General features: G+C 34.5%; 1 protein-coding gene across 3 annotated transcripts; it reads left to right on the forward strand.

Moving 5' to 3' along the window:
• The first annotated feature begins 1,301 nt into the window (after nt 1–1,301).
• On the forward strand, nt 1,302–25,813 carry shmt2 (serine hydroxymethyltransferase 2 (mitochondrial)). Of its 3 annotated transcripts, none has more exons than XM_051112618.1 (12): nt 1,302–1,443; nt 11,552–11,737; nt 12,271–12,350; nt 13,689–13,889; nt 13,980–14,061; nt 15,157–15,279; nt 17,025–17,164; nt 18,015–18,177; nt 19,392–19,491; nt 23,724–23,879; nt 23,959–24,066; nt 24,861–25,813. In XM_051112618.1, exons 1-12 carry the CDS (start codon nt 1,411–1,413, stop codon nt 24,986–24,988), a joined length of 1,500 nt encoding a protein of 499 aa, XP_050968575.1. In that variant the 5' UTR covers nt 1,302–1,410; the 3' UTR covers nt 24,989–25,813. The 3 variants fall into 3 exon arrangements, with proteins under 3 accessions (XP_050968575.1, XP_050968578.1, XP_050968576.1); XM_051112619.1 differs by lacking the exon at nt 1,302–1,443 and adding an exon at nt 4,155–4,273; XM_051112621.1 differs by lacking the exons at nt 23,959–24,066; nt 24,861–25,813 and having other exon boundaries at nt 19,392–19,605; nt 23,724–23,863.
• The last annotated feature ends 1,059 nt before the right edge of the window (nt 25,814–26,872 follow it).

Consider the following 26,872-nt stretch of genomic DNA (forward strand, 5'->3'; position numbering starts at 1 on the left):
ATTGTGCATATAGTGTAAAGAGTGCATTTTCTTTACATGATCAGTTTGTTTTTAGGGTCGTCGGGTGACGTCTGAACTCTGATCACATCGCAGAAGCTGAAAGAGCAAAAAATGGCTCATTTATCAGCACTTTTAATTGCTGACTGTTAGTTATTTAGCAGACGGTAAGTGTGTTTGAGTTCATAGAGTGTGATTTTTGTGCCATTTTCACTTTCTCGTTTTTGATTAGTAATATGCATTGCTAAAAACTTCATTTGGACAACTTTAAAGGTGATTTTCTCAATATTTAGATTTTTTGCACTCTCAGATTCCTGATTTAAATAGCTGTATCTCAGCCAAATACAGTCCTGTCCTAACAAACCATACATCAATCCAAAGCTCATTTATTCAGATTTTTAAAAAAAATGGACCCTTCTGACTGTTTTTGTGGTCCAGGGTCATATATGTAAATAAATGTAATTATACTGGAAAAACAGTGTACAGTTTCCTACTGAATTTCAGCTTAATTACAAAGAAAAGGCAAGTAACACTAAATTAAATATGAAATTTTAATTAAATCACCAGTATTTTCTTGTGAAATAAACTCTAATAATCTTTGTTTTATTTACAACTTATTTACAAATAAAAGACTATAGTGTATTTAATTAATGCCACTATAAATAATGAATCAATGCAAAATGTAAAATTATCTCTGTGAGTTTTTGAGGTGACATTTCAGCAATCCGTGTCAGCAACAAATATTACATAATTATTGGTCTATGCATGCAACTTTTATGAAGTTACATTAATTGAGATATTTTATGGAAAACCACAGTTAACTCAAATTTAAACCATTATTTAAAAAAAAAAAACTAAAAACTGGAATTAAATAATATACATAACTTTTTTGTTTGTTTATATTTGTTCAGCAAAAAAATTCTCATTTTTTTATAGTTTACTTTGATGTATTAAATTACCTCAATTAAAATTTAAGGATAGTTAAAAAGGGGTAAAACACAAATGTAAACTAATATATATATATAAACAAATGTAAAATATTTTTACAAAACTATAATAGTATCTCCATACTAAAATAAAATAACTGCTTCAGTTCGTCCCGTGTAGGAAACACTCGAAAAAAAAAAAGAAAATAAATCATAAAATCTAATGCAATCAACTGTAGTTTTTCTGTACAGCATAAAATAAAAAAAAGAAAGATCACTTCAGTTCATGTATTGGACGTTAGTCATGACGTCAGTTTGTAGGCCAGCGTCGTAAACTCCCTACTGCGCAGCTGCCGCTTCTCTTACAGGACTACATTTCCCATGAGCACTCGCGCTTATCGTCAATCCGCTGCTGTCATTAAGGCGACGGACAAAAACGTGCGAACGCAAAAACCTGCTGGAACCGGAGAAGTTGACTTGCTTTACCATGTTGACATTGACATTGAGACAGCTGATCAGGGTGAGTTTAAACACTCATAACCGTATTATAATGCACAATAACGCAAAAGCGGACGGAGAGCTCGCGTTATGATCGCTGTAAGCTCCGGATCGCATCAATACAGCGATAATATTCATCAGTGTGCATGCATGATAGAACAAGCGTTGTGTGTCGATGTAGATTTTACCTGCAGACCCGTGAATGAGTGTGTTATTGAGTGTCTGGAGCGCGTGTGGAGTCGCGGAGGATCCGATAGACGTGGCACGAGAGTCTGATCTGAGTGTGAGCTCCACACGGGATTCACTGCTCGATTATAGTCTCTAAATCACGTTTCTATGGTTTTTAAAAGGACTGGTGTTTACAAGTGTAGTTTGTGGGTGTAGTTTTGTCCTCCGGCAGAAGTTTCACAAGCTGCAACTTTTCAGCTGCATAACAATCTCTGACAGTTTCGAATGTTTGGATTTGTGATCCGTCATTAACTTAAGATTAAACTTACAAACAGTGAACATTAAGTTACTGAACTCTGAGACGTCAGGCAATGCTTGTGAGGATGTAAACAGCAGATCTGTGTTAACTAGTCTGGTCATACTAGTTAGATGATGCAACCACTCGTGATGTGTTTCAGCATGATTCCTCTTCAACACTCACATGCATTTTCATACATTCACATGCAGTGCTTTATTTACAGTGCTTTTACATCTGAAATCTATGGAGGCCCGTTTCTGCTATTAGATTAAAAAAATCAAAAGATAATTGCGACTTTATCTCTTTTTCAGTTCAATTCCAATTCTTTTCAGAGCTGTGAAATGTAAACACAGAATTGCAAGTTATAAACAGAATTGTGAGATAAAAGTTGCTCTTTCCTTTTTATGTTTGATTTTAAGATGGAAAAAGGAGAAAAACAGAATTGCAAGATGTGAAGTCTTAACTCTGAGAAGGAAGTCAGAATTGCATGAAAGAAAGTTGGAATTCAGAGTTTAGATTTTGGAATTCGGAGCAGTCTGAATTGTGAGATAAACAGTCTTTTGCATCTGAGTGTGTTTGTCTTTTTTCTTTTTCTGCTGAGTTTGTAAGAGCAACGTCATGTTTCAGAGATCAGATGTGTTTCAGTGCGAAGTACAGCACAGTATTTCTTAACTAACACACGCTCTTACAATCAGCTAATAATACTGAATTTATTTTTCAGAGTTTTTGAAAAACATTCAGCTCAGAGTTGTTGTATTTGGCACTTGCTGGCATGTTTTTATGAAACTTGATTTCCTGCTAGTAACTGTTGGTTTGTTAAACCACTGACAAGAGAGTACCGTGGTATTCCTGTCTGATACCGTGGTGTGTAGAAGTGTGTGTGGTTCATCAGTCGCGTGTCTCTCGTTATGTCTGTGATTCACGTGCTTTCGTGCTTTTGCTGTTATGGGAAATGAGCTGAACGTGCTTCTGAATGTGAAACAAATGCGTCTTTTGTGTTTGTCGTTGATCTGATGACTGAATTAACCCGATTTATTGAAGGGCGTTAGTTAGTAGTCACTTGAGTTCTGTAGAAAGTGTTTTCTGAGCAGCTTTGACCATTTGGATCTGCTGTTTGTGTTTCTGCCATCAAAGTCTGGAGTGTTTGATATTGATTGTTCAAGTGTTGTTGCACCAAAAAAATCATTTTCATTATCAGTATTTTGTCTGTTTTCCAGTAAAATGAAAGGTTTTCTTGCTTTAAGCATAACTTTAACAAACTGCTGTGAGGTTTTGCTTGAAATGGTGGAAAAAATATTTGTAGAACGATATTTGTAAACCTGAATGAGAATAAATGCAGTTTATTTTTGTAGAACAAGTCATAGCATCTTCCACATTTTTCATTCAAGGTAAATGCAAGTCATTTTAAGGATGTTTAAACCTGTTTTGTTGGTACTGGGAAATTCGTGAACCAATAAAAATAAAGTTGTTGAATGCAGTAAAAGTTGGTTTGGGTAAAAGCATGTGCCAAATGCAAAAATGTATGTATTTATTTATTTACATGCATTATTTAAATGCATTTGTTTATGTATTTATTTATTTATCTATCTATTTATTTATTTATTTCTTTGTTGTATTATCATTTTACCATTAATTACAAAACCCTGTTGTGAATTTATTTGATTTAATCTTTTTTTAACATTATATTTCTTAATCTCTTTTAACAATACTGCATATATTAATGCAAAGAAGCATATGAACAAAATGTGTGGTTAGTGCTTAAAACAGAAAAACAAAGCTATTTTTAAAAAAATATTTTAAAAATAGTGTGTGAAGAGAAAAAAAAAACAATCAAATGCACAGTTTTGCTTCTCAAATAAATGTAAATTGTTTTCATTCTGGTTTGTTCTGCGTGCAGTAAACCGGTTTTTAAAGGGTCGCACTTTTATTTAGTCCGGTTCGACCGTCTGCTGACCAGCCGTCTTCTTATCAGTCGTCTTTCATAAGCAGCTGCAGCCGAACGACTCAATAATTAACCTGTTGTTGTTCTACATAATATGCCAAAGCTCATACTTTGAACAGCCAATCAGACGTCAGCTTTGTGTCCACACCTCTCACAAATACATTCCTGCAGATTCATCCAGACAGCAGAATGCAAACAGAACACAGAAAACTCTGTGCTTATGAAAGACGTGTGTTTGTGTGTCATCATCAGATTCGGCTCAGTTTGTGTCAGCTGGTCTGAAGCTCTCTCACACTGGTCTCAGATCAGCGGCTCGTCCTTATTGTGTAGTTGTACATGCCTTTATGCTTTGGTGAGTTACTGTGGTAACAGACCTCAGGACTCCGGTTCATTCAGACGGGTTGTAAAAGTGATGTGAGACTAGTTAAGCAGTCATCTGGTGTGGTGAGTTTAGCTTTGACTAGTGTGTTTCTGTGTTTAGATCATGTTAGCTGTTCAATAAGCTTACAGTAGAAATACCATGGTGGTACCATGGTACAGTAATGCTGTCAGATGGTAATACTGTGGTATATTGATGTGATCTGTGATGCTGATTGATTGCAGTATTCGTGTGCTGTTCAAACACTAGCAAAACAAAATCATTTTTGGTGGCTGAAATTTCGGTGCATCCCTAATATAATGGTTCATAACTTCAAAAAGAAAGAAATGCCAGAGTAATTTCCTTGATTTTTACAATTGTTTTAATTATTAAATCTAACATTATAAAGTATAAGGTGAGAAAGACAAGAAGTTGCTGAAAGATTTAGTTTCAAAACGAAATACAAAAGCGCCTGCTTTAAAAATATGTTAGAATTTGGAAGACCTTCTGACTTTTGCTGTTTATCTAAGATGATTTTGGAGGCTTTTTTCATTTCTTATTTATTTGGTACCACCATGTTTTGCTGATTTTCAGTGTTTTATATTTAAACTTTGTGTAAGTTATTAGTTATTTTATATTAGGCCTATAGCATGGTGTGTTTGTTTTCGTTTTATTAATGAATTAAAGGTTCTATGTTTAATAAAAGTGAGTTTGTTGTCCATTCAGTTAATTGATGCCAAATTGCTGCTAATTTGAAAGTGAAAGTAAAATGCGGTTTAAAAGCGAGGAAAAGAGGGAAAACTCTAAAAAAGTACCTCATTTTAAGCTCTTTTATTTTCCAAATATAAAAGGATTAGTCCAACGAATCGCTCGGTCTGTAATGTGTACCGAGTCAAAAGTCTTGTACCGAACGATTCAATGCAAATGTGTATTGCGACACCCCATATATATATATATATATATATTTGGAGATGGACAACAATAAAAACTGATTCACTGAGTGAGTAAAAATAATCACTGAGCTGAATCCGACTCATGAGTTTGACTGATTCGTTCTAAAGAGTCGTTTGTGAATCAGACTGTGCTGCTCACGCTGTGTGCAATTTTAAAACATGACAGAAAGATGTGTTTTATGTTTAATATTTTTGTGTCCAGTCTTCCATCACAGTCAGTTCACATAGAAACACCTTTTTATTTTGCTGTAGATTCAGGAAAGTGTTCTCAAGATCCATGAGAATCGTTTGATTTCAGTAGGTTTTAACAAATGGAATCGAATCTCTTCTCAAATCCCAGTCTGACTTTACATCATCATGCGATAAAAGCGCCACACAGATGATTGAGTGAGCAGCTCTCGTGTGAGAAGCTCATTTTCATATTCAGATTGTCGCCTATATATTCATGCATGTTTAATAATTGATCAGGATATATTTTTAATGCTTTCATCTGTATTTTTAGCCAGCAGAGTCCCGGTTTGAAGCTTTCCGGGGTTCACTGGCAGATCTGGACTCTCAAATCCGCCGCTTCGGAGCCTTAAACTAGATACATATTAATTTGTCGTAGCGCTGGCGCGTGAAATATTCCGGCGCGCGGCGCGAGGTTTCCCGCTCTTTCACCTCGGCGAGCGCAGAAGTGTCCCATCATGCACCGGCGAAGCGCAGACGTGCTCCCCGCGGCCGGCTCCATCTCCCTGGATTAGCGCGATAATGTCGCGGGCCGCTCTGGGAAATTGGCTTTCCACACTCCTGATTGTTCGTGTCACTCCCTTTGGCCCGACGGGAGGAAGCGGCCGACCTCTCGCTCACACTCGCGCTCCTCCTGACGCCCGTGTCATTCTGAGCCCAATCGGACGGCAATTTGTCGCGGCCGCTCGCCCATTAGTCGCTGGCAGCGCCGGTGTCATCCCGAGCGATATTCCTGACACCTCCGACACCCGCGCTACGCCGCTGATTGTTGTCTAGCGCCGGCGTGATGGACAGCAGTCATCTGTAAAATTGACTCTTTGCTCTGAAGAGAAAGGAAATAACAAAAATAATCAGCAAAATGAAATGTTTTCTTGCTTTTTTCTGAACCGTAAAAGCAGATGTGAGCAGACAACGCCTGAAATGATGAAACAATACATCCATCAGTTCTGTGTGTGTGTGTGTGTGTGTGTGTGTGTGTCTGTCATCCGTCTTTCTGTGGCTCCCAAAAATATTTCAGATCTGACCCTCGTTTCATTTATTTCTTGTTTCATCCTGTTTTCTCTCTTAGTGTTATAATAATAGTCTTAATAGCTGGTAAAGTGCTGAATATTTATTTATTTCATTTTTTTATAGAATGGGGAAGCACTTTAGTTGTTGACAAATATTGTTTTCCATTAACTTTTTTATTGCAGCATCAAAATTTCAGATTAAAAGTATATGACTGTAAAAGGGAAAGTGTTTATTTTAAAGCTGCTGCAAAACCATTTCTTTTAAGTTTTTCAAGTTTGAAATATTCCGATTTTTCTGCTCACCAAGGCTGCGTTTATTTGATCAAAAATACATTAATAATTGTGAAATTTTATAAGAATTTAAAACAGCTGTTTTCTATATGAATATCTGTTAAAATGTAATTTATTTCTGTGTTAAAAGCTGAATTTTCAGCATTCGTGATCCCTCAGAAATCATTCTAAAATGCTGATTTGCTGCTCAACGAACATTTCTGCTTATTATCAATGTTGAAAACACTTGTGCCGCCCAATATTTTTATGGAAATTAGGGCTGCACGATTATGATTATTGTTATGATGATTTTTTTGTATGTGTGTGCCTTTGAACAATTACATAATTGTGGCATCTGTAATTGTAAACACGATTAGAAATTTGATTAATTGTGCAGCCCTAATGGAAACTGTGATGCATTTTATTTTTCAGGATTCACAGATGAATAGAAAGTTCAAAAGAACAGCATTTAATTGAAATAGAAATCTTTTGTAACATTATAAATGTCTTTACTGGCACTTCTGATCAGTTTAATGTGTCCTTGATGAATAAAAGCATTCATTTGTTTTAGAAAGTATTCATTTCAAAGTCTTTGAACATATTTAAATGTCATGTTTTCATCACTACATACTTCCACTTCTGTTATTGTAGGGTTTGAAGCTATTATTATTCTCGATTATGACTGTTTTAGAGCGAGTGTGTGATGACGATCAGTGGTTGGTCACGTCACATGTCAGTCAGATGGTCTCTTCCAGTCTAAGTGGGCGGTTTTTGGCCACGTCTGTGAGACTACAGTGACTCCAGAGACAAACACACACACACACACACACACACACGTCTGTGTCCCTGCAGTGGCGACAGCAAAGGACGCGGCCCATCAGTTTGTGGTGACCCGTGTGTGTGTGTGTGTGTGTGTGTGAGAGGGGTGGGTGAACACACTAACAGAAGTCATGCCACTCCATTCATTACATTTTCACTTTTGCGTTTTTCAGATGCTTTTGTGACTTGCACTGCATTGAAGGTGTGCATGTGATCAATTCATGCTTTCACTGGGAATCAGAGCCAGCAGATGCTAAATCGTGTCTTTAGAACAAACCGAGTTTCTGTCTTTCTCTCTATATGTATATATTTGTTTATGTATTATTATTTATTTTATTTTAGTGTTTATTTTATTATTTTATTATTTTATTTACTTTTATTTATTTTAATGATTTTTTTTTAATCATGGGCTTATTTGTAATTTAATCATTTACTTATTCAATTATTAATTTCATTATTTACCCAATGTTTTACTTATTTACTTAGTTTCATTATGTACTTGTGTCATTATATACATATTTATTAATTGTTTAATTTCTTTTTTTCTTTATTTGTTTAATTATATACTTTTTAATTATGCACTTATTAATTTCATTATTTATTTCCCTAATGTTTTACTTATTTGCCTAACTATTTCATTATGTACTCATTTATTTTATTTTTTTCACTTATTTACTAATTTAACTGTTTCTTTATATACCTATTATTATTTATTATTTATTAATTATAAATTGTTATTATTAACTTATTTATGAACTGTTTATTATATACGTGTTTATTAATTATTTAATGTGTTCATTATTTTATATATATTTATTTGTTTATTTATGTATTTATTACATTTTTATTTACTTTAAGTTAATAATTTATTATTGTTTTACTTATTTACTTATTTCATAGTTTCATTACTTATTTATTTTTTATTTTTTACTTATTTAATTATTAATTTCATTGTTTATTTATTGACCTATTTAAGGGTTTATTATATAGTTATTTATTAGTTATTTAATATGTTCTTTATTTTATACATTTATTTATTTGTCTATTTATGTATTTATTAGGGCTGCACAATTAAACAAATTTCTAATCGTGATTACAGTTACAGATGCCACAATTATGCAATCGTTCAAAGGCGCAATTACAAATAAATGAAATAAAATAAATCCATATAGATTATTCTGCGTGCTTAAGATTAATAATCGCAATTACAATTTCAAGGTAATAATCGACAATTATGATTTTTGTCATAATCGTGCAGCCTTAGTATTTATTTATTTTTATTTACTTCATTTTGTACTTATTTACTTATTCAACTGTTTGCATTGATGCATTTTGCAGATGTTTTGACGGAGCAGGTTGTGTTGTGTTGAATGTGTGTGATCACTTCATGCTTTTACTGCAAACTGTGTGTTTGTGTTTAGAGGAAATTGAGTCTGAAATGGAGCAGGATGTTTGTTCTACATGTTTGCAATAACAAGGCGTTCGCTACATAATTCAATTAGATTGTGTGTGTTCAGTCAGAGGGGCTGATGGGAACATGCAGACGTCTCACAATCAGCTCACGTTCGACCGTTCGAACTCTCTCCGATGATTGTGCTGCAGTCGCTAGGTGACGGGACGCCCGGGTGTCGTTACGCCCTGCGGTCGCGCCGGATGACGGACGGACGTCCGGCGTTCGGCCGCTGTGATGCTGGAGTCCGTCTTTTAGACGAATGCGTAGCGTCGCTGAGCTAATTGTTTTTTAATAACAGTTTTTAAGTGAGCGATTCGTCAGGACCCCATGAGGGAGCTCATTAGCATTATTACTGTTAATTATGAAATGTTCGGTTCAGTGCCGCACAGTGTGTCCTGAAAAAGAGTTCAGATGAATCAGGGGTCAGAGGTCAAAGTGGGAGGAGCTACAGAGAGAGAATTAATACCACGGTACAGTAATGATATGAGGTGGTTTTACCATGGTACACTAGCATTAAAAATTCTTTACTGATGCTCTGAAATTATAATAAACTCATCAAAACACACACAAATGCTAATCTCATATCACTCATGCTCTCTTATTGCATAAAAAAAATCATAATTTTTATTTTAATCATGTTTGTTTACTTTTGTTAATTATTATTTAACTGTTTCATTGTATACTTGTTGTATTATTTACTTATTTCATTATTTTATTTCTTTACTTGTTTGTTTAATTATATACTTAAAATTTACTTTTTTAATTATTAATATTATTGTTTACTTTTTAGCCTTACCTTTTTTCATTGTGTACTTATGTATTTATTATTTATTTATTTTTAAAGTCATTTATTTACTTATTATTTAATTATTTTATTATGTACTTATTATTCACAATCATTTCAAATTTGTATTTAATTATTTACGTATTTTTTTTTTCAATTATATACTTTTTATTTACTTATTGAATTTACTAATTTAACAGTATGTTTATGCCCTTCTTATTTAATATTTACTTAATATAAATAAATGAATATATAAATAAGTAAATTTATTTATTTATTTTACTTTCTAATAAATCTGGCATTGTGTACTGTGAATATAATGGACTTTGATGAAGTGCATGTGATGTTCATCATATGTAAATGGCTTTGGATAAAAACGTCTTCTCACTGCATACAGGTACATGTGTTTATTTGTTTATTTATGCGTTTGTATGTAGTTGTTGTGTAAGTGGGTTTGATCATTTTCACAATATAAAGCCGTTTCAGAAGGATTGTGTGAGAATGAGCAGCTGACGGCACGTTATTCCACTTCCAGACATTTACTTGGTTTTCCATGGACTTCAAACTGTACTGTGGTACTAGCTTGGTGCATTTAGTAATACTGTGGTAATTTTAGTGCTTTTCTGATCTTGAACACAGAGGAGGAAGATCTGTGAGTTGAGAAAGTGAGAACGCTTGAAATGTGTCGAGCATGAAACGGCGAAGAAAGAAACAACACCCAGAAACCCTTAATCTGCTGCACTGCTGGAGAACCAGACACGTGTGTGTGTGTGTGTGTGTGTGTGTGTGTGTGTGTGAGATTAGATAAGCAGTTATGCTGAATTTCCACTCGGCTGTAAAGTTTCTGTTGAGAGTTGCTGATTGGAGCAGAATTAAAGCGTCATGCTGATTATTGTATCTCACCAATGGCCCGTTACACACGCACACACACACTGTAGAACTGTAGAATTCATTTAATTCTCTCTGATTCCGTCTGTATGTCAGATATTCTGGCCTCAGTTGTTCTCTATATTCCATATTTTCATCAGTCATATTCTGCATCTTAAAAAAAAAAAAAAAGATTTGTTGTTTACACACCTTCAGGCATCAGATCTGTGCTTCATAAGAATATATTTATACTGTGCTTATTATTGCACCATCATAAAGCCATATGAATCATGCTGCTCTTATATAATAGCAAGAGCTATATGATATGCATTTGTGTATTTTTATATTTTTATATTATTTTATATATTATAAAATATTATTTAATATAAAGTGTGCTGCATGTTTAAATAAAGAAGCAAATATTTCAATAAAATATTTTAAATGTTTAGAAATTACATATATATTTTAATATTATTATGAAAACATTACTTATATTTCTATATATAATGATTCACATTTACAAAAAAGCAAATATTTAAATTATATATTTTATATATTAAAAAAAAATTCTTTACATAAAATATGTGTGTACTGTGTATATTAATTATGCATATACAAATATACATCTGTAAATATTTTTAAATTGCTTTCTTGTATGTGTATTTATATATACATAATTAATATACACAGTACACACACATTTTATGTAAAGACATTGTTTAAATAAAGATGCTAAAATATTTTTTATTATAATTATATAGTATAAATGTATCATTGTATTTATTTAATACTTAAATATCTATAATAGATATAATATATTGGTTCATTTTGCATTTGATTGGTGATATTTTGTGAGTGAATTGATCTATTTGTAGTCATTTTTCTGAGCAGTCTTATATATTCATAATGTTCTTAGAAGTGCTGTTTGTGTTTCTGTCAGTCATTGATTGGTGCTGATTGATCTTGTGTTTGCGTTTCAGCCCGTGTGCCGGCGCGTTACGGCCACGGCCGGCGTCAGATCCCAGCATTCGGCGGCGGCGTTCGCCGACGACGAGCGCTCGTGGACGGGACAGGAGAGTCTGGCTCAGGACGACCCGGAGATGTGGGACCTTCTGCAGAAGGAGAAGGACAGACAGTGCCGAGGACTGGAGCTCATCGCCTCTGAGGTGACCCACAGACACACAGACTGACCCGTGTCACTCCACATGACATTCAGATTAGTCTAATTCATTACATGATGTGCTGATTAATTAATTGAATTAATCACAAATGAATTGCACATGAATTTGGGCTGAGAAAATTGAAAAGCACCAGTAGGTGTCAGAAAGTGTTAATGAGTGAGTCGTTGAATCATTCACTCATTATGAATCTAATGGCTCATGAGAAACCGACACACCTGAGATCTTCATCACACGATTCTCATCTTCCTCCAGCTCTGGATGTGTTTGTGCTGGTAGCTGTATTGTTATTTTGCTCTCTGCATGAGTGTGTGACTGTGGGTGTTCTGTGGAGAGCTGTTATCTGCTCTGATCTGGGGTCAGACATTAGCATAACGCTGTGTGAGCGTCTCACAGACAGAGAGACACACACACACCTGTCTGTCTGTCTGCAGCTGGCAGATCGTTTTTCTCCACATGATGACTGGAGTGTGCAGTGAACGACAAGTGTTCACCCCGTGTGTGTGTGTGTGTCTCAACAGAACTTCTGCAGTCGTGCGGCTCTTGAGGCTCAAGGTTCGTGTCTCAACAACAAGTACTCTGAAGGATACCCGGGAAAAAGGTGTGTGTGTGTTTTTTTTGATATAAATATATTAATTTTTTTTAAAAATGCATTAATTATGTGTACATTAATTCTAATAATTAGTCTTTTTATTTTTTTTGTGTTTATGTATTTAATATATCTATTTCGTTCATATGTGTTTGTATTTTTTCGTTATTTATTAATTCATTCATTTTTGTATATAAATGTATGTGTGTTTATGTGTGTTTATTTATTTATATATATATATATTTTTTTTTTTATTTATTTATTTATTTATTTATTTATTTATATTTTATTTAACGTAACTATAACTTATCTGTATTGTCATTATTTTATTATTTACCTCTTTTTTATATTTATAGTTTATATATTTTGTTTTATTTAATTTATCTGATCTGTTTAATTAATTTATTTTTAGTTTGTATTATTTATTTGTAACATTTAGTTTATTATTTGATTTCTGAATGATTTTTTTTTCTATTTGTAATATTTTATCATTTTTTGTTTACTTTTTTCTTTATCTTTCATATTTTTATTTAATTAATGTTTTATTTAACTATTTTTATTTGAATTTGTATTTTAATTTATAGTTTTTATTTATTTATTACTTTTTTATTTAATATATCTATTTCATATAGGTTTTGTATTTAATGTATTTATGCATGTAGTTATAATTAATTTATTCATGAGGCTGGTAGGTTGATTGGATCACACTAGTCTGATGTGGTTTACATGTGCATGTGTTTGTGTGTGTATTTTTGGATACAAATATATGAATTTATTTAAAATTACATGAGAATTTTATTATTCCTTAATTAGTCTTTAATTTTTGTCTTTCATTGTTTTTTTTTCATTATTTATTCATTCATTCATTCATTTTTTTTAATGTATTTGTATTTTTATAATATTTTTATTATTTCATTTTTATGTAACTTAACTATTATTTATCTGTATTATCATTTTATTATTTACCTCTTTTTATTTGTTATGCTTAATTCATCTATTTAATTTATTTATTTTAGTTTGTATTACTTATTTGTAACATTTACTTTATTATTATTTGATTTCTATATGATTTATTTCTATTTGTAATATTTTTTTTTGTTTTCTTTCTTATTTTTGATTCATTGATGTTTTATTTAGCTATTTCTATTGGCATTTTTATTTAATTTTATAGTTTTTAGTTATTTCTTTTTTTATTTAATTGATACATTTAATTTTTTTTATATTTAATGTATTTATATATGTATTTATTTGATGGTTCATTTTAAAAACTATTCATTTTGATATTCAGCTGATGGTTGGTAGCTTGATTGGATCACACTGGTGTGTGTGTGTGTGTGTGTGTGTGTGCAGGTATTACGGCGGTGCGGAGGTGGTTGATCAGATCGAGTTGTTGTGTCAGAAGAGGGCGCTGGAGGCGTTTGACCTCGACCCGGCGCTGTGGGGCGTCAATGTTCAGCCCTACTCCGGATCTCCAGCTAATTTCGCCGCTTACACGGCCGTCCTGAACCCTCACGAGCGCATCATGGGCCTGGACCTGCCCGACGGCGGACAGTGAGTGACCCTCATTCACTCGTTCACGCTTTCGCTCTCTCGTTCAGCCGCTCGTCTGATAGACTGTAATGAATTGTGTGTCTCCGTCAGTCTCACTCACGGATACATGTCTGACGTCAAGCGGATCTCGGCCACCTCCATCTACTTTGAGTCGATGCCCTACAAACTCAACGTAAGTTCACATCACGCCTGACCCTCCTGCTTACTACGGCTGTTTGTGGCTTTGTTTATAACCGTAGTGACACTAAATAATAAAAGCCTAATAAAGAGTTAACTGGAGAGAGAGTGTGTGTGTGTGATGGATGAGTGGTCAGTGTCCTCTCTATAGGAGAGATAATAGGAAATCGACAGGCGGCCCTCAGACACACACACACACACACACACTCAGCGTGACCCTCAGACGGGTGTCAGTGTGATGGAGTGACCAGACAGACGGACGGAGAGAGAGATTATCTGCTGTCCAGATCTCAGAGAGAAACTAAGACAGGACAGAAGACTGAGAGTCTGAGAGTCTTGAGAGTGAGACGGGACGAGCAGTGAGACAGACTGTGTGTTTGTAGTAAATCCATTTGCCCGATGAAGAAAATAAGCTGAAAGTATGAGTATTTTGCAATTGCTCTTTTTAAAGGATTGAAATGAAGAAAAGAGTTTTCTTGTAAATATTTGTTTGTATTTTTAAAATAATTTTTGTATATTTACTTTTTATTTTTAATGTAGCGATTTTAATTATTTTTGTTTGTTTTTATATTTATAATTATTTTATTTATAAATTTTTATAATCTTTATCATTTTTAATTAATTTACAGTTTTTTTTATTTTATTTTTATGTATAAGTATTTTTTGTCATTTTTATTTATTTGCTTTTTATTTTTAATTTATTGATTTGATTTATTTGTATTTAATTATTTTTGTTCGTTTTTATATTTATAATGAATAAAAAATAATAAAAATACAAATAAATAGAAGATAAATTAAATTGAAAAGTAAGTAAATAAAGAAAAATAAAGTATTAAATTAATTAAAAATGAATGTTTTTATGTTTTAATTTATTTATAATTTAATTTGTCTATTATTTGTATTTTTATACGTTTTTTTATTCAGCACATTTACATGTTCATGATGAATCATTTGTGATTAATTTTCTGATTAAAATAAATAAATTGTGTGTTTGGGGAAACTGTTGATGATAAACCTGGATGTCAAAAAAGTGCTTCTGAATGCAGAAATATAGTGTTAATGGCTAACAGTCTCTGTCTCTTCATCGCAGACTAAATCCGGTCTGATAGACTACGATCAGATGGAGTTGACGGCTCGACTCTTCCGACCCAAACTCATCATCGCCGGCACCAGCGCTTACGCTCGCCTCATCGACTACAGCCGCATCAAGAAGGTCTGAATCTGTCTCTCTTTCATTTCTGAATATTCAATTATTTTGATCATTTTAATTTGCGTAAAGGATTAGCTGCACGTAAATAAACACATAAATTAAAGGAATAGTTCACCCACAGAATGTGCTCATCCTCAATTAATCCAGGTTTGTAGAAATGTGTCATTCCATTACTGTCCTCTGCAGTGAATGGGTGCCGTCAGAATGAGAGTCCAAACAGCTGATAAAAACATCACAATAATCCACAAATAATCCACACCACTCCAGTCCATCAGTTCACATCTTGAGAAGACAAAAGATGAAACAAACCCATCTTTAATGGATGTTTTTGACTAAAATACGAGGCCATAATCCATAATAACACTTCCTCCAGTGAAAAAGTGGTCTGGTCTGAATCAGGAGAGAAATCTACACAGATCAAACACCATTTACAAAACAAAACGGCTTTAAACAAATATGTGGCTGGTTTCTGATGGACTTTTTCACTGGAGGAAAAAAAAATGATCAACTGTTTGGACTCATTCTGACGGCACCCGTTCACTGCAGAGGATCCAAACTCATCTACATCTTGGTTGATCATATTTGCATGAAATGAAGACGTTTAAATAAGAGTTTATTTTATGACAATGTTTATACTGTAAGATTTCCTCTCCAGGTTTTTTGAATTTGTTTGTTTTTAATGGTTTAAGTATTTTTACACTGATAAAGCGTTTGCATTTAAAACTGTGCAAACAGGGCAAACACACATTTAGATAAAAACGCTGAACGTTTTTTTTCCCTGAGTTTATTTTTGCTGTCTCGACTGCTCTTTATTCACACACACTCGTCTGTCTCTCTGACACATTTGTGTTTAACTGCTCAAGCCTGACGCCTCAGAGACGACAAACACACTCACTGATCCTCACACTTTCTGATCACAGTACAGTGAACACACACACACACACACTCTAACTGCAGTGTCACTGTCAGCTTTTAATCACATCTCCTATCACAGACACACAAACAGACATAAGAATGATGATTGTTCTCATTACCACTGATGAAATGATGTTTAAACATGTTTGATGGACGGTCAAATACACGGAATCCCATTCAGCAGCACTCATTCAGTTCATGACGACTCGACTCTCATTTATTAAGCTTGTATGTGTTCTAGTGAGTGCCCTACATAGACAGCATGTGAAGGCCCAAACGTCATGCCTCCTAAGTCAAAATGCATGTATGTTTCACTATGCCGTGTGCTGTCTATGTAGGGCACTCGCTAGGGTATCTGTATCTCTGAGAGCTTCTTTCTTCATATTTTGTGTGACGTGCTCCAGGTTTCTACTGGAGGCTGAGATTGTGTGTGTTTCATGTTTGTTGCTCGAATTCACAGTGGCCTGATTTCACTGCAAGATAAACACAAGGTCAGCAGCGCGCACGCACGCACACACACACACACACACACACTCCACGACAGATTAAGAGTATCAGTGTGCATAAAATTATCAGTGTATAATCATCTGGAGATTATTTTTACCCTGAAAGCGTGGCGTCATGCTCAGAAGTGTTTGCGAAGCGCCTGCGGTATCTGGGTCTCGTTCCCCGGAGAAGCGCGCGGATCTCGTCAGGTCACTCTCCGATGGGACGATAACGGGAACGCTTTGATTGTGATGTTTGCTGCGAGCGGCGCGGATCTGAGCTTCTAAATGCTTTCATAATCTACTCAAAGCTCTTTATTACTCTCGTCTGTCTCCGTCTCCGGGCAGCTGTGCACCGAGCTGAACGCGTACATGCTGGCGGACATGGCTCACATCAGCGGGCTGGTGGCCGGGAAAGCCATTCCCTCGCCGTTCGAACACTCCGACCTCGTCACCACGACCACCCACAAATCGCTGCGAGGATCCAGGTACGGCTGAACGAGTGACGCCGTGATCCATTACTCAAAGCCTGTGTGCAGTACTGGTACACCGCCAGTGTTCGGTGCACAAATGATTCATTTTTTAAAAGAAATTAGTAGTTTGGTTCATCACGTGACATTTATAATGTTTCAGATAAATGCTGTTCTTTTGAACTTTCTATTCATCTGTGTATCCTGAAAAATAAAATATTGTGCAGCACAACTGTTTTCAACATTGCTAATAATCATAAATGTTTGTTGAGCAGCAAATCAGTATATTAGAATGATTTCTGAAGGATCATGTGACACTTAAGACTGGAGTAATGATGCTGAAAATTCAGATGCGCATCACAGAAATCAATTATATTTTAACAGATATTCACTTAGAAAACGCTTATTGTGAATTATAATAATATTTCACAATTTTTGAAGATACTTTTGAATGGTAGTGTAACAAAACACATGCAGTAAGTTACAGTTACATTATAAGTTTGTAACATTGTTACATTGTCACATGTTGACATTACATTAAAAAAAGTTTTTATTTTTAATCTAGGTTAGTGTAAAAATGTCATAATGTCGGATGCCTGATCAAAACCTTATTAAAATCACATCAGACTGAGGTAGCTGAAGGTCAGTTTTAGCACATTGCATTGTGGGATCTCATGCAATATGCACTGCACATTTTTAGAAGTTTAGTTTAATTATAAAGCACATTAAAAGACAACAGGCGTTGAAACCAAAGTGCTGTACAACAAATATAAAACAAAAAATCTAGAAAAAGTACTAGATGATGTGGGTGGTTGATCTGTGTTTTTCTGGTGATCTCCATCATTAATGGTTTCTCCTCCTCTTTCAGGGCGGGGCTTATATTCTACCGTAAGGGCGTGCGCTCGGTGGATAAGAAGGGCAAGGAGGTCATGTACGACCTGGAGGAGAAGGTCAACTTCTCTGTGTTCCCTTCACTTCAGGGCGGCCCGCACAATCACGCCATCGCCGGCGTCGCCGTGGCTCTCAGACAGGTACCACTCCACCTTAACAAAATGTATATTTATTTTATAGAATATTTTCTAAATATACACTACCAGCAAAAACAGTACAATTTTGAAATATTTTTACTATTTAAAATTAATTGTTTTTATTTGAGTATATTTTAAAATGTAATTTATTCCTGAGATTACAAAGCTGAATTTTTAGCATCATTACTTCAGTCACATGATCCTTCATAAATCATACTAATATTCTAATTTGCTGCTCAAAAACATGTATTATTATTATTAGTTATGTTGAAAACAGCTGAGTAGAATTTTTCAGGTTTCTTTGAGTAGAAAGTTCAGAAGAACAGCATTTATCTGAAATAGAAATCTTTTGTAACATTATGAATGTCTTTATCATCAATTTAAAACAGCAGTTTAAAGCAAAAGTCGACCGTTTTAAATATTGATGATAATAATAATAATCATAAATGTTTGTTGAGCAGCAAATCAGCATATTAGAATGATTTCTGAAGGATCATGTGACACTGAAGACTGGAGTAATGATGCTGAAAATTCAGCTTTGATAACAGATATAAATTCAAAAATATATTCAAATATATTAAAATAGAAAGCAGCCATTTTAAATACTAGAAATATTTCTAAATTGTACAGTTTTTGCTGTCATTTGGACCAAATAAGTGCAGGCTTGGTGAGCAGAAAAGACTTTTTTAAAAACATTCTTACTGTTCAAAAACTTTTGACTGGTATTTAATTTGAAATGAGTACATATTGAAAAAGAGCTTGACAAATAATTTTTTAAAATTTATTTCGCAACTTTGGATTCTGTAATGGTATTACAGTATTTTTTGGGCGAGAAAAAAAATAAAAATGCCAGATGTAATATTTACTAAATTCTATTTTTAGAAAATGAATATGAAAAAAATGTACTTGATAATTGTGTAACATAAAGAATTTATTTTTACTTTTTATTTTTTCTATTTTGCAAATAATTAAACAATAATTTTAAATTGCCAAATATCAGCTGATATGTTGTCCATGGTGATGTACCGATCAACCCCTCTTTCTGCTTTGATTCACGCTGAATTAATATCCTGCGCTTCCATATGCAGCATCATCTGAGTTCTGGAGCTCCTCTCTCTTCTATTCCCTCTCATCTTCTTCTGAACAATGGCTGGTGCGCTTGGGAGCTCATTTATGATTTTTGATAATTGATAGTTCTTCATCGGGTCTCTCCTCAGGCCACGACGCCCATGTTTCGTGAATACGTCGCTCAGGTTCTGAAGAACTCCAAGGCCATGGCCGACGCGCTGCTGAAGAAGGGCTACACGCTGGTCTCGGGTGGGTTTTCGCGCGCTTGCCGTCTGGTTCCGCGCTCTAGGTTTTCTCTTCAGGTGAGCCGAACGTGTCCGTCTGGGACCGAGACGACGCCAGCGGATCCTCCTGGAAGATGAAGTTAGTTTTCCTCGGTTCTGTCAGTGTGTGCTGCAGTAGTGAGACTCAAACCTCTACAAATAAAGGTTTTAATGAACTAATTAACTAAAGCAGGTGATTATACTCTGCAGTATTAATGAACAGTTCTGTTAATCATTCAGTGTTTGTTGTGTGGAGTGCAGCAGTAGGGAGCGTCTTCATAACACACTGACACACCAAAGACCTTCAGACGCATGAAGCTCTACTAATGGTTGAGATCTGGTGCTTCTTTAAATGTCATCCTGTCATATAATCATGCAGTGGACAGGCTTTGTGAGGCGCGCTTATCCTCAAAAACATGAACAGAAGGAAATGCAACCCAGATCACATTAAGAACCAGTAGTGAGGATAGATGTGGTTCGTGCTGAACCGTCAAATGGACCCTTCAGTGCTTTTAAAAACGTGTAGAGGATGTTTTTCAGGGTTTCTGTGAGGTTTAATTCACTCTTCTGCAAATTAAGGCCTAAAAAGGTCTCCAATTGGAGCAGAAAGTCTTAAATTCATAAACTGATGATAGTAAATATTGCATGCACTGCAAAAAAATCTAAACTCTTCCTGTGGATTGTCTTGTATCTAAACGTCCTTAAATCAAGACGCTTTTGCTGGAGATGCAAAATGAAGATATTCTGACAAATTTAACAAAAAATGAAGTGAGTTTTGATCAATTTCTCAAAAAAAAAAGACTTTATAAGTCATTTTGTTCCTTAAGTAAATGCATCTTTATTTAAGAATATTCAGTCGTTTGCACTGGAAAACAGGACAGAAACACTGATTTTAAAAAACTTAATTTTTGCAGTGTGATCAGAAGTTACAGAAAACATTATTTGAATAATCTAGTGTTTGATAGCAGAGATATTCAAGACATAAACTGTTTATTTTGTAAAATTAATTAAAAAGTAATAGAGATCTGTTGGTAGTTGTGTTTTCAAATGTTGAAGTGTTGTTAATACAACTCATTTTGCTCTCCAGACATTTAGAGAACATGTTGATGTGTTGTTTTCCCTTCAGAAGTTTTCTGCTGAAGGTCTCTAAAAACCTGCAGAAACCCTGTTTTTGTTCACGGAACTATTTTGAGAGTTTTGTGTCTCTACTTTGATGCTGAAAAAGTCTTAAACTGCCTTTCCTTAAAAATGTCTTAAATTAGAGCAGCAAGTCTTAAATTCATATGATCATGGCATTAATTTTCATGAGGGATTGTTTCCTTGTGTGTTTCATTTTAAAGTGAAGTGAAAATGTAATTTCTGCACTTAGGTCTTTCAATAGGTGGCGGCATGTGCTGTCAGTCACCTGAAGAACTTGTTGGTTAAATTTTTTTATATAGTAATAAAAATAATTTAGTTCAGTTAGAGAACAGACAATACAATTAAAACTGAACGCGGCTGCTCAATGCAGTGCGCCAAAGACATTTCATTTATCACCTGAAGGAGTGAGTGGAGCTGACTGACAAGAAGAGAGACCTGAGACCATGAGACTGTGGCGGAAGAGTTTCAAAACCAAATGCAAATGCGCCTGTTTTAAAAAAATATTTTGGATTTTGAAAAGTAAAATGCGCACAACGCTTTTAATGAAAGAAAGCGAGGAAAAGAGGCAAAACTCAAAAGAACTAAAAAAGCAAACAACTGCTTGACGCCGAATTGCTACTAATTTGAAAGTGAAAGTAAAATGTGCGCGGCGCTTTTACCGAAGGAAAGCGAGGAAAAGAGGGAAAACTCAAATGAACTAAAAACAATTTCTAGACGCTGAATTGTTGCTAATTTGAAAGTAAAACTTGAATTATACTTGGAGAACATATTGCTGTATTGTTTTCCCCTAATTTTTTTCCCTTAAATTTTAGTTGATCTTAAAAAGGTCTTAAAGTCTTAAATGTACCCTCATAAAACCTGGAGAAACCCTGGTCTAGTGTATATTTAGTGTAAAATAAGTGATGCAAAAGTCCTGTGTGTTGAGGATGATGGAGTGCAGCGCTGACACTTGGAGACGTCTTTATTTGACCATAAGAGGAAAAAACACTCAGAGATACATTTAAATGAATATTAAAATGAGACTTTTTTTATTATTATTATTGTTGTTGAAGTAAAATTGATCAAGTTCTTAACTCATTTGCATACTTGCACTGATGTCAGACTTACTTCATTCTTCCACCTAAAGCAAAGGAGTTAATTTAAGAGTCCTCAGTTTAATAATTGTTTGTGATGTTTATTTTTCACACTGGGTTATTTAAAGAATATCTCTTCTGCTGCTAATTTCCTCATTATAGTTTCACAGAAAGGCTCTCTCATGTGTCGTCGGCCGGTTCGAGGCGCATCCAAATCACTTTTATTGAAGAAAACAGCAGCCGAACGAATGTTTGTCCAGCGCTGCGCTCTTCATTTGAAGTCTTGATGATTTTATGGCGCTGAAGCGCTTTTAATGATGTTTTTGTGCGCTCGATGTTATTGGTTCGGTGCGAACGGCCCTTCGGTGAACGCGCGTGAATCGGCTGCCGTTTTTCCCGCCGTGTGTTTCCTTGGTAACCGCTGCAGGAATGACATATGCAGGGATAATTGAACGTCTGCGCGCGCCGGACGCGCTTCATATCGACGCACATGTTGTTGTTGTGCTTCCGTTCTGTTCTGATGGTGTGAAGCAGCTGCAGATCAGTTTATGACTCAGTCTCACCTGGATCACGATTATGTTCGACTGCTGTTAAACTGATAAACGGCAAAACTCGCACTATTCTTTACTTTAAGCGTTGGCACATTTCTGAGGTTCTCATAAGCAGAAGTCTGATTAATAGTCTGATTAACACCTTACTATAAAGTGTAAATGTAATTTTTGTGTTCCCCTAATAAAATCTCAAAACAAATCCACAACTGCGTTTGTTTGACTTTACAAACAAGGAAAAAATAGAGAGACTAAATTTAGAAACTCGCATACAGCAGCGTTACTCGTTCTCTGTAATTTAATGCTAAAATAATATAATAAAAAAAACAAGGTTATTATAGTTAACTAAAACTAAAACCATTTAAAAAAATGTTTTTCCTATACCAAAATGAACCTTGGTTTTATTATAGTAAAAGTGTAGTAAACGTGTTTTTTTTTTTTTTTTTTTTGGGGGGGGCATACTGATTAACATTTTTAAAACCACAGTTTTACAACAAATACCATGGTTAAACTACGTTTAGAATACCAAAACCATGGTTCATTTGTAGTTACCATGGTTTAACTATAGTAAAAGCCATGGTTAATTTTTGTAACAGTTGTTTCTCGAAATAAAATAAAATATAAAAAACTTTAAACTTATTTTATTTCATTTATTTTTAAGTTTCCAAGGCAGCATTTCTCTTTATTTAGTATTTTAGTTATTTAAAATAACTAAAACCACAACTAAAACAAAATGTATTAAAAAAAAAACCCTATATGGGCATATTTTAAAACAACGACAAATATACTAAGAGTTTAACTAAAATTAACATGAAAGCAAAAAAAATAATTAAATAATAGTATCTCAATGATACTAAAATAACTGGCAACGTTTAGTGTTACAAAATGTGCATTTCAATAACTGTGGAAACATTTCATTACAGTCACTGAGTTTCAGTTTCATCAGTGACTTTATTCTAAAGACATTGATTAAGAAAACATTAAATAAAAAAATAAAAAGTAATTGTGACCTTTTCTCACAATTTGGAAATGAAAAAGTCAGAATTGTGAGAGAGAAATTCAAAGTTATTGATAGGCTTTTTATTTTTTTTTTAATTCTGTGGTGGAAACAGGCTTTCATAACAAATAGGTGTTTGTCTTCATAATCTTTCATCACAATGTTATAACATGTCATAACACCTCTGAAAAACCTGTCCTCCTCGTCTGACATCATCAGTCCCTCATGTAGAGATGCTTTTACATGCAGTCAGTTCATCAGGGAGAGAATCAGGTTTTGTTTTATATATATAATGGCAGTCGAATGGGTTGTGAATGGTTGTTCATGTTTATTTAATGCGTAATAACCTCATAATCCAGAGCTGTTATATCAGGAAATTGTAAATGTGTTGAAGCGGCCGTAGAGCGTCCTCCAGATGGACTGACTTGACTGAAGATCAGTGTTGTGTTGGTTTGTTCAGGAGGAACCGATAATCATCTGGTTCTGATGGACCTGAGGCCTCAGGGGATGGACGGAGCGCGTGCGGAGCGGGTTCTGGAGCTGGTGTCCATCACGGCCAACAAGAACACCTGTCCCGGAGACAAGAGCGCGCTGACGCCCGGCGGCCTGAGACTCGGTGAGACACACACACACACAGATATAAACGCACACATGCTCAAACACGCACACAAATACTGATGCCTCTGGTTTCCCAGGAACCCCTGCTCTCACGTCCCGCCAGTTCAAGGAGTCTGATTTCCAGCAGGTGGTGGATTTCATCGATCAGGGCATCAAGATCGCTCTGGACGTCAAGAAGAAGACCAGTGAGTACAGACTCTGAGATCTGAGTGTTTCTGCTCAGTCATGGGTTGTTATTATTAAATATTAGAGATGATCATAATTGTCAATTATTCCCTTCATAATGCGTTTATCAATTATGATTATCACAATTTACATTGAATGACATTTTGAATGGCTTTATACCATTGTTTGAAGCAACTGCATGCCACATTTTTATATATAGTGTCTTCTTTAAATATAAAAAAAGTAAAAATTAAAAAAAAAAAAAAAAAAAAAAAAAACTTAATATACCCTTAATAATATGAAAAATACACACACACACATCTTAAGAAAGCAGAATAATTTTTTTTGTAATTGTGGCTTTTAATGATTACTTAGTTGTGGCATCTGTAATTTTGTTCAGCCCTATTAAATATCATGGTTTATATCATTAAATTGATGAAAAGTGACATTAAAGACATCTCTTCTTCCAGTCTTCAGTGTCACATGATCCTTCAGAAATCATTCTAATATGCTGATTTGCTGTTTATTTATATAGTAATAAATAAGCATCAAATCAGCACATTAGAATGATTTCTGAAGGATCATGTGACGCTGAAGACTGGAGTAATGATGCTGAAAATTCAGCTGCGCATCACAGAAATAAATTACAGTTTAACAGATATTCACATAGAAAACAGCCTTTTTGAATTCTAAAAATATTTCAACATTTTTACTGTATTTTTGATCCGATATATGCAGAAAATTAACATTATTGCAGCTTTAATGTTGTTCTGTCTTATGCAGTCTCTCTTACATTTTTTGTTTTTCCCTTCAGAAAAACTGTCAGATTTCAAGAGTTTCCTGCTGGAGGACGCAGAGACGGCGTCTCGTATCGCTGATCTGCGCGGTCGCGTGGAGGCTTTCGCCCGTCCGTTCCCCATGCCTGGATTCCACGACCATTAAAGCAGCCGATCCTGGTAACCAGGAGCAGATCAACCGTTAGACCTGCGAACATGCGTGTTTTTTCTTTTTTTTTGTTTGTTTGTTTTTTGTTTTGTTTTTTTTAGGTTTAGCTTTAAGATCAATCACTACATTAATAATCATTTGCTGGAACTAAAGTCTTAAAACAACCAGTAGTGCGCATAGACTCTGACGTGAACGTTCACAGCACAGCTCCAGAATCCGGACGGATCGAACGAGATGGAACGGAACGCGCTGGACGGTTTGTGACGGTAGATTCAGTGACATTAGAAGCGAGTTTCCCTGCTGCGGATGATTTATTCCTCACGTATGATCCTTTTTTGCTGTTCAGGACTCGACTAACATCTTTATCTTACATTTGGAGCGAGGAACAAAGATTTCTAACAGACTAATGATGCTAAATGTTTACAGACTGCGATTCTCATTTTCGTTCTGAGCCGTTTTTCTACTTGCGTTCTTCTCCTCCTTTGATAATCGAAGCTGTTTTGTAAATGTACAGTAGTGTGTGTAAAGACTGTAACTGTGTTGTTGGAGTTTGTATGGGTCGGCTCTCATCTCGAGCGATTTCTGAGCGTTTACCGCAGTGGCGTACGGCGCGATTGTGAACAAACGCGCTGGTATCGATAAATACTTTCAGCCTCTTCTTCACGTTGCACACGTCTGCAATCCTCCACCTTCATTCTCCTGGATTCTGCCTGACAAAACACCTTTTTATCACAAAATGATTCTTTTTAAATGGACAGATCTTTACAAATGATTTTCTAAAAACCTCTAATCCCAATAAAATCGTGCCGTAGGAAAATGCAACTCTTTTGGCTGCTCTTTTTTTCAGTGTAAGTGTGTGCGCCGTGGGTGGAGATGATCGATCGGCTGCGTTCTGATCGCAGCAGTCGTTCTGGCCCGTCGTCCTCGGAGGAATAATGTGTTTTGAGTCAGAGGATTATTCAGGAACGTGCATTTAAAAATACATCTCGCCGTAATGTGACAGACTGAAAAAGCTGCTGTTAATCAGTGGATTAAAGGGAGCATTAAAACGCAGCATCTGTGGAGAGAGTCTGTCCAGCTCAAATCAGAGCCCAAAATCACAAGAAACAATAATAAGAACGAAACTTTTTTTGAATCCAATCTATTTTTAGCATTACATTTACAGAGGTACATTTACTGATGGTTTAAACCAGTTTCACCAGTGCTTTAGAGATTATTTTAGATTTAGGATATATATATATAATATTATTATTATTATAATTATTATTAATAATAATATTTTTTTTAAATAAAGAAGCAAGAAAACACATTTATTTTTTGTAATTAATTTATTGAAAATTGTTTCTACACCATTTCTTTCAATGTAGGATTGTACTTTTATCTTTTATATTTTCTGTTTAATTTTACTTAGTTTTAGACATTTTGTTGATGTTGTTCTTGTTGTTTTTGTCATTTTTATTAGGTTTTTTGTGTCTATATAGATTTTTTAAATATATTAAAATCTGTTAGATTTACAGATTGTTTCTTAAAATGTCTATATATTAATTATTAAATATATCTAAAATCATTTTATTAAAATGTATTTATTTATTCGTTTTTTTAATTAATTTATTAGTTATTTTAATACACTGAATAAATACTGTAGAAACAATTTTCACTCGGAAATTGCTAGTAAACATTAAAAATAATTACAAGGAAGTAGCAAGTAACACTGAATTAAATGTGAAATTTTGAAGTTAGAAAATGAAATGGTCTTCTAAAATATACTTTTTTTTTTTTTTTTTACAGTATCTTTCTACTTAAAATGAGAAATTTTACCTTAGCGACTACAGTAGCTGAAATATTTCTATTTTAATTGAGTAATTTTTTTTTTTTTTTTTA

The sequence above is a fragment of the Labeo rohita genome, chromosome 6 (assembly GCF_022985175.1).
Source record: "Labeo rohita strain BAU-BD-2019 chromosome 6, IGBB_LRoh.1.0, whole genome shotgun sequence".
Classification (NCBI taxonomy): Eukaryota; Metazoa; Chordata; class Actinopteri; order Cypriniformes; family Cyprinidae; genus Labeo; species Labeo rohita.

Coding starts and splice junctions, on each gene's coding strand:
- shmt2 (XM_051112618.1), top strand. CDS start 1,411: ATGTTGACATTGACATTGAGACAGCTGATCAGG. Junction 12,351..13,688: donor GAAGGATACCCGGGAAAAAG/GTGTGTGTGTGT, acceptor GTGTGTGTGCAG/GTATTACGGCGGTGCGGAGG. Junction 19,492..23,723: donor GGGCTACACGCTGGTCTCGG/GTGGGTTTTCGC, acceptor TGGTTTGTTCAG/GAGGAACCGATAATCATCTG.